The 9,373-nt window shown below is 32.4% G+C and overlaps 1 protein-coding gene across 1 annotated transcript; it reads right to left on the bottom strand.

Moving 5' to 3' along the window:
* Positions 1-444: 444 nt before the first annotated feature.
* On the bottom strand, positions 445-1,756 carry LOC141641648 (ethylene-responsive transcription factor ERF110-like). The gene is made up of 2 exons (XM_074450303.1): positions 1,745-1,756; positions 445-939 (listed from the first exon to the last, which is right to left on the bottom strand). Exons 1-2 carry the CDS (start codon positions 1,754-1,756, stop codon positions 445-447), a joined length of 507 nt encoding a protein of 168 aa, XP_074306404.1.
* Between the last annotated feature and the right edge of the window lie 7,617 nt (positions 1,757-9,373).

Raw genomic sequence — 9,373 nt, forward strand, 5'->3', positions numbered from 1 at the left:
AATGGCCGTTAAAATAAACCATGTCAAAAGTCAGACCAGAGTCAACCACTGTTATACCTCATGTTCAACCATGTCCCTGTGTTTGTACTTAGTATCAACATGGGAAACATTCAAAAGTCAAAACAGAGAATTAAAATTAAAAGATTGTGTAATGACATTAGAGATTGTACTCCATTTATGCGAACACAAAGATAATTAGACCTAAAATAGCAAAAAGTGAGATAGATGATCCGTCCTCTCTTAACATCATAAACTTGATGCAATAGGTCTTGGTATAGACGGGTGGGGCGAACAGACGGGTAAAGACCTCTAATAAAATGAGTAAGGGGGACAAGGTGGGGCAGCCCCCATGTGCTTTCCACTTTATGGCAAATGGGTATTTTGTGAGGGGAAATGGTATCCGTCTATACGTATAGACGGATAGTGTCCGTCTATAATGAGAATTTATGAACTTGATGACGCATCCTTAAAGTCATCCACATTCCGTTGACTTCCACGTGTCATAACTTCATCTGTTGGATTCAGTGAAGAAGTCATAACCACTTGGTCAAAAAATTCATGGTCTGCCATAACTCCATAATCACCATAATTCTGACTATTATTTAACATTGAATAATTCCCTATGTAATTATCTAACGGTTCGATATTACGACTCGCTGCAAAAATTGTTGACGGAGGATCATTAGTAGCCGGAGTATTCAATAGGGTGACATTCTCGGGAAAATTGAGCTTGGCTTTGCTGCCCCTGAATCTTAGGGCAGCTTCATCGTAAGCCCGGGCAGCAGACTCAGCAGTGTCAAAGGTGCCGAGCCAAACACGGGTAGCTTTGAAGGGATCCCGAATTTCAGCTGCCCACTTGCCCCATGGTCTTTGTCTAACTCCCCTGTATTTTCTTCTACTTGCTTCTCCTACTTCCACTTGTGGTTGTACAATGTTAGCCTAGATTTGATGTTACCTTGAGGAATTGTCTGTTGGAATATGTGTCCTCCGACAATAATGCGATCACAACTGTCGATCATGATGATCACATGTTTAAATCTCATTTTAAGAATACATGTGGGATGTAAATATTTACAGTCAACTGATCCACACATATCAGTAATGATTGGCTGACTAGAGTTTGACATTACTGTCGTGCGACGGTGGTGATCAGTTGATCCCCTTAGGTCATACCTATAGGGAAATACTCTTAATTGATTATTTAATTAATCGTATGCCGATACGGGTTAATTAAATTGCTTAAAATTGACGGATGATTTTGTGAGTAAAGTTAACGTGTCTTATTGTAATTCGATTAAATTAGACACGGTCTAAGTAATCGAATTGTTTTATTACTTGGATAAAATTATTGTTTACGAAACAATTGATATTGAATTAAGATTGAATGAATGATTTATTATAAATACAAGATGTTGTGATTTATAATTGATAAACCATTTTGGTACAAGTAATTACGAATTACTAGTCGATTTTGTATATGACATATTTTATGAGTATGTTGATTTTTAATATGTTAAAAATACATTAAAATTTCATATGTCAAGTAACATGTCACATATGTTACAATTGACAAATAAATGACAAAATAAAATGGACCATAATGTGCCGAAATAATGGAGGGAGTGTAAGATATATATTGTGTTTTTTTATCTTGAGTGGAAAACACAATTATTATATCTAAGTAGTAGCCATGCACACCTATGCTTTTGAGAAGAGCAAAAATATAAGGCATTGGGCAACCTACCCAAGGCTCCATCTCTCCTTTTTCGGCCAAATCAAAAGAAAGAGAGTAGTCTTTCTCTCCATTATTATTATTTTTTCATTCATTTTTTACATAGAATTTCTAGTGTAAGAAATTGCTATCAAACTCTCTACAATTTATGATAATTCTAGAGAAATAAACTCACAAATCTTTCCTCTTGAACCGATTTTTCAAGAGAACAAAAATTATTTTTGTGTCATATTTTAAGTAAGACTAATATTGTTACTAGATCTAAATAATATTGGTTATTATGAGTTTTCCTTGGGTATATGCTTTTGGGAGAGATTCTAAACTTGAATCTTGTTCATCCATTGTTGGAAAGCTCAAGAACTAACAAGAAGGAGATCTTGTTGGTGCCCATAAAACCGAAATCTTCAATGTAAGATGATGATTTCTTCTTTATATTTACTTATTGTTTGCATGCATAAGATCTAATTAATTTTATGACTAAATTAATTTTGAAACATATATGAATATGTTAAGTAATGAGATATAGTTTTCTAACAAGTGGTATCAGAGCCTTTGGTTGTTTGCATGCAAATCGGTTATAGTTTTTCCGAGTTATACGATTAACATATAAAACTTATAAATTTGTGCTTATTATGATATATCACGAAATCAATTATGCATGATAAAGTTTTTGATCCTAAAATTTATTTAGAATATTTTGGTTAATTTATGGATTTTTATTGTTCATTTTATATAATATTGGCATTAAAAATGTGGTTTTATGATAAAAATGTCATTTTCGGACTAAAATTAGCTAAACTTCGAATTTTTCAGTGGTTTTTGGATATGTTTTCACATATATTATTTTTAGATGATCTGTAAATTTTCATAATTTTTGGAGTTCTTATGCTCGAAATATGGATTTTTCATGATAAAAATCGAATTTAAATGAAAAATAGGTTAATATGAGATAAATTTCGAATCTGGTCATAGAAATTTAGTATGTTGTCACATGAAATTTTATAAGATGTGTGTAAAATAATAGGCTATAATGAAGTCTTAATGCATGATTTATGAATATTTGATGAAAAATAGCATAAATAGTGACTTTAATTAGTGAATAATTGCTAAAACATGCTTCATGACTAAGAAAAAACGTCACATGTTGCATTTTATCACCTATTTTAGATATAAAATTGAAAAGTTGATAAAAATAATTTTTTTCATATTTTTATGGTAATAATTGATAAATCCGATAAACCGCAACATTGTTTTTCTCGATAAATTTCGAAATTTTTAACCTAAGTTTTTTTTTTTTTTTGAAATTGTCATCTCATTAATAATCAACTAAGCGTAGGTTACAATGAAGATAACAAATAGACAAAGGAAAATCAAGATTGCTAACGTAAAAAATACATTCAAAATAACTATCTAAATACTGGTAATGGCGCTGCCGCTCCAAAATCATAAATTTCTTGAATCTATGAATAATCGATGTCTTTGCATCCTTCTTGATGGAGGGAAACAGTGTAGCCGTCTTGATGTATTCATCCACGAAACAAATCTGATAATCTCTCCGTCGATTAAAACTTATTATATTGATAACAATCCCACGAAAAAATGGAAAAACCCCGAAAGAAGGGACGGAACAACAGATCTCACCAAGAGGGAGACTATTATTGAAAATAAGATAGATCTGCATAATATTAGTTGTTTAAGAAAGCTTTTAACCTAAGTTTTTGAACATTATGAGTGTCATGGTATTTTTTCAGAATGTTCATGAGTTTAAAATTTCAAATTTTGAATTTATTTGAAATTTTATGATTTATTTGAAGTTTATGGCATTATATTGTAATTTTAAGTCCTTTTATGAACAATATTAAGAAATATAGGTTAATTATTGTCAAATGTTAGTGGAGACTAATTTTGAGTCCTAAGATGGTTAGGGTAATTAACTTGTGCATAAATATGATTTTATGTAATTTATTGTGATTTTAAAAGGTTGAATCATGCAAATCCATAAAAACCGTTTAATATACGATATTGGCTCCTTAAAGGCGATTTAGCATAAAATTGGGCATGTTCATACATATTATAATACTGCATTTTATTTATGATTTTCATAATTTTATTTTATGTAATTTTATTTTATGTAATTTTACTTAGTATGGCCTTAGTTTTTAATTGGTATTACCCGAAATGTATGGGAATATCGATTCGGTTGTAATTTATTGTGATCTCGTATCACCGTTATGTAATTTAATAGATTTATTTTTACTTTAATTACAAATGTATAATAGGAAATTATGTAATTTGTTATGTAATTTATTTATTTCGGAGTTCCTTGAAGACGGTGTCACATCAAGGAAGACGATGCATAAAGACGGTGTTACCTCAAGATGCGTGCCTCAACCGAAGTTTCAAGGGACCAATGGAGTTGGTTTCCGAATATGTAATAGTTAATTAGATTTTCTATTTTAGGAAGGCCATACTAGGATTTATTTTATGCTTTGCATTTTATTTATATGTCGCATGCATCGCTAAATCGCCATAACTAAAACATGCATCATCTTTTATCGAGTTTATCGACCGTGTCAATTATAATTATCGTAGTTCACCGCTTTAGTTAACTTAAAACGTGATAGATAATAAATTGACATGACCTCTCGCTAAAATAAACAATTGAGACTTAGCCTTACCAAAAAGTAGAAACCATGAAAACCTATTTCGTGAGGGAGTGCATTCGGCCACACCGGGGTACAAACCTTGTTACGTAGGGGAAGTGGGTGATAAATGTCTATCCACCGAATTTATATTAATAAGGGGTATTTCGGCACACCGTGCCCTAAGTTGATATGAGTTTGGATCATGGACACATTTATTCGAAATTTGGGTTGAACTCAACGAAAGTATTCACGACGATTTTCGGATGTGTTTCGAGCTAAAGATAATATTAATGTAATTTTATCGACCAAGAGTTCTAAAAGTATAATCGATTAAAGAGTTAATCCACCGAGTTATATTAATAAAGGGTATTTCGGCACACCGTGCCCCAAGTTAATATGAATTTGGATCTTGGAATCATTTATCATAGTTGGGTAGAGGTCACTATGTAAATGCTTTACTTGTTATTTACAAGTATTAATAAAACGATAAATGTTAAGTTTTCCACTATTCCGTTATTATGTTATTCTATTTCTTTACCACAATTAATATACGATATCATTTCAATTTTCGATTCAAATCTCCATTAAAACATCGTAACCAAAGACAAAATTTGATTTTTTCTTCTAAAAACCTCTTATTATCCATTGGAAGGATCTCTTGTGAAAAGTATAGATAAAAGTTATTCATTATCAAACAGGTTTTTGATTCTCGACTAACACATCTACTTACAATGGATTGTTTTTCATATACTTAATTAAATTGAGTACCTTGAAGCGATAAATTGTTTTGGTAATTAGATTTGTCAGAATTCGTAATTGACCAAAATAACGCAACCACTTCAATGAAAGTTTTAAGACTAAAACGATTGAATTGAAGAGTAGTCTTCATAAGATTCAACTTTGCTTCTCTAAGTAAAGATTCTTTGAAATGAGTGGGAGCATTCTCTTAAACCGTTAAGAAAAGGACGAGGTTCAAGAAGTAAAGATTATAATGGAATTGATACAAGGTAATGTTAAAAGTAAAGTTATTGAGAATAACGACACTAAACCTATCAATCCCGACCGATAATGTTTCCATTGTCTTAATTGTTGGACACTAGAAAGGAAACTACCCCAAATTATTGAAAGAATTAGCAAATTAGTTGTGGGACATCTAATGAGACTTTCTTCTTTAAATATTTATTTGACTGACATAAATTTTGCTAGTACTACTTCGTCAATATTAGAAACCAGTGGAGGTTTTCATCATTGTATTTGACACATAGGATGATTAGAATATGACGACTAGCAACAATGATGTTGAGAGATAGAGTCATTGTGTACTCAATCTAGTTTTGGGTTTATTGTTGACCTTAATTATGACTATTAAGTGAATAAACTCCAAATAAGAATATAAACTTGTTAAGATACAAAAGAGGTTTCACTTTTGTGACCCTACACACCATGGTTTGATGTATGGCTAGCCCATTATCAAGGTGATTATATTCTAAACCTAACTAGAATGATATATCATGTAGATGATGCAAGACTCAAATTGGTAACCCAAGAATGAACCTTAAATTCTTGGATGATGAACGCAAATAGTTATCGAGTACTCTTGAAACCATTAGATTGTTAATGGTATATGCGTATCTTGTATTCAAAGCAAGATATCTCATGCCTTTTGGTTGAAAAGGAAATCGAGGTTGTAAATCATTGATACAGAATAGGTTGATCATTTTCTTTTACCATCAGTTTAAGTTGACACCAATATGTTTACTTAAATAAGGTAAAAGGAGAAATCTTTAAAGGAGTTCAAAGAGTTCCATGAATCACGATCAAGTCGTGATGGGATTATCAAAGTGAAGACTTTGATATAAGCCAAAAGAAATGTGATATAGCATCACAAGTTAATCTCTCTTAGCATGCATTATGGGATAATGTGTGGTTGGATAAAGAAATCAAACGCTATTCGATATGGTTTGGACTTCAATCAAGTTACTTTGAGTTATTTGATCCTTTTGGGGATTTTATCATTTTGTCTAAATTATTTTTCTACTAAAACTAAAACGATTCATATGAGATATGAAATGGTAGGGTATCATGTTTGTAAGTTTTCAAAAGAAACAAATGCTAATTACGGGTTTGTGGCTCGTGAAGCTGTCTTTCTAAAATACAAGTTTATTTCTAGAAGACAGAGTGGGAGAAATTATTCAAGAGCCACAAAGAATGTTATGTCGTGAGACGTTTTGTGTAAAACGTTGTTTCTTTAAAACCTAGGAGGTTAAATTTCGTCACTTGTTGAAGATGATGAATTCAAGCTACTTTTAAGAAAGTAAAGAGCTTATAACTTACAAAGAAATCGTTTGATTCAAGTTGATTACTTCTAGAAAGTAATGAACTTATGACTTACACGAGAGTGTTTAAGTCAAACTCATACAAGGCTTAGAACCATGAAAATCCGAAATAAAAGGCTTGATTAGTGACAAAGGATTTTGCACTAATAAAGAGAGATTTCAAAGCTTGATTGGTTGCAAAGGGTTTTGCACTAGTTGAAATGCTTAAGTCTATTTGGATTTTCTTAGGGATTGTGTTTCATTATGATGATATACATATAGCAAGTGAATCTAAAACCCACTTCTTCAATTAGAAGGAATGTATTCAATACATGTCATGAGTTTTATAGATTCTTACAATCCTAAGATAATGTGCGACTTAAGAGATTGTCTTAAGTAGGACATCAATGAGTTGGAATCAATGTTTTGATCATGTTATGAAACCTTTTTCGATAATTCGAGAAGTTGTGTTTATACATGAGGTTTAGTGGGAGTTACGGAAATTTTAATTAGTCTTATATGTGGATGACATATTGATCATTGTGAATGATTTAAGACTTTTGGAGTATTATAATACATCTTTAATATCCGGATTTATGGAGATAAATCCACATGATATTAGCGTCAAATAAGAAGTCTTATGTTAATAAGATTCATGACTAGTTCAATCAAATTGAACATATTTGATTGATTCCATTTGCTTCCGCCGCCGAATCAATTAAATACGAAATGATGTATAAAACACTTCATATACTTTGAGTATGATGAATTGTTTCAAATCGAATTTAAGTAAGAGTTACCATGTAAGACATAATGATTACCCTTAAGTGCTTGCAGAAGCATTAAGGATGTAATGCAAAGTGTTTTTGATGAAATTTTGTGTAAGGGTGTTACACAAATGACAATTGACAATTGAGATTGCGCATGGTTTTCGACAAAACCATAATCAAAACACATTAGGATGGTTAAGATACCATTGTGGCTACGTTATTTAAGAAATAGATTTTCTAGAATCATTCTAGGCAATGAAGAACAATGAGAAATATTTACAACGGAAATTGAGTACACTTGCAATCATGTGATGTGCAAGAAGGATGAGTCCCGCACACTGTGAAAACAGTGGGAGCTGTTCTAAGGCTAGAGGGCCTATGTCTTGATTGGATCTCGACACGTACTCAGAAAGTTTTGTAATGCAAATGTATACATTACAAAGGAAAACGAGCATGTAGTAAGGTTGAGTAAGGTACAAGAAGTTGATAAAACCTACTAACCAAAGCCTTTTCATAGGCTTAACATGATGAGTCATGTCATTTCAATTGAATTGAGATGAACAACTACATTCAAGATCAAACTGGATTATAGAATATGAAGTAGTAATCAAGTATTGACTACTCATATGATAATCATATTTATCATTCGAGTTTTTAAATCTGAAAAACTCTTTTTATACTTTGTTACATCCAAACGGGTTGTAGAGACAATTTTGAACCCCGTTAAAGTGAACCTGGATTAACATGGTATTCGCCCATAGTCACTTATATGAGGTGACGTCTCGAAGTGACTAGAGTGTGATGCGATTGATGGCAAGTTCAAGTGCCATAGAGTCATGTGAGATGACTAGTCGATCACATAGGCAGACTGTTAGGAACACTTTGTCGGGCCTTATGACCGCTTTTAGAGTTCTGGCAAATTTATATAGCCTGGTCGTGGCGAGAGCTACTATAGTATTCTAATGAGTCGATTCTTTTGACTAAAGACTGTTCGCTTAAGATGACTCAGTTTCAGATTAACTTTGATTTGTGTTACTACGACCTTCGTAAATGGGGTCAAATGGGCATATTTTGGGTTATGATGGCTGTGGCTAATCGAAGGGAATAAGTGCGATAGGAATTGTCCACCCCCTTGTCAGGGTTATAACAATATCTCAGGGCCACTCGAGGAGTAATGAACTGGAAATGCGTGGCCACGCTCGGGATGTATCCATGGTGGATAATTCCGGTCAATCAGTTATTCTCCAGATCGAAGAAACCACTCTCGATATGATCACTTGCAAGTACGACCCGAAAGACACCTTGCATTGAGTGGGAGATAGTAATAGGACAAGAGAATTGGTGACGCACACTTGTCGAGGACAAGTGGGAGATTGTTGGAATATGTGTCCTCCGACAATAATGCGATCACAATTGTCGATCATGATGATCACATGTTTAAATCTCATTTTAAGAATACATGTGGGATGTAAATATTTACAGTCAACTGGTCCACACATATCGGTAATGATTGGCTGACTAGAGTTTGACATTACTGTCGTGCGACGGTGGTGATCAGTTGATCCCCTTAGGTTATACCTATAGGGAAATACTCTTAATTGATTATTTAATTAATCGTATGCCGATACGGGTTAATTAAATTGCTTAAAATTGACGGATGATTTTGTGAGTAAAGTTAACGTGTCTTATTGTAATTCGATTAAATTAGACACGGTCTAAATAATCGAATAGTTTTATTACTTGGATAAAATTATTGTTTACGAAACAATTGATATTGAATTAAGATTGAATGAATGATTTATTATAAATAAAAGATGTTGTGATTTATAATTGATAAACCATTTTGGTACAAGTAATTACGAATTACTAGTCGATTTTGTATATGACATATTTTATGAGTATGTTGATTTT

This window comes from Silene latifolia, chromosome 2 (assembly GCF_048544455.1).
Source record: "Silene latifolia isolate original U9 population chromosome 2, ASM4854445v1, whole genome shotgun sequence".
NCBI classification, from domain to species: Eukaryota; Viridiplantae; Streptophyta; class Magnoliopsida; order Caryophyllales; family Caryophyllaceae; genus Silene; species Silene latifolia.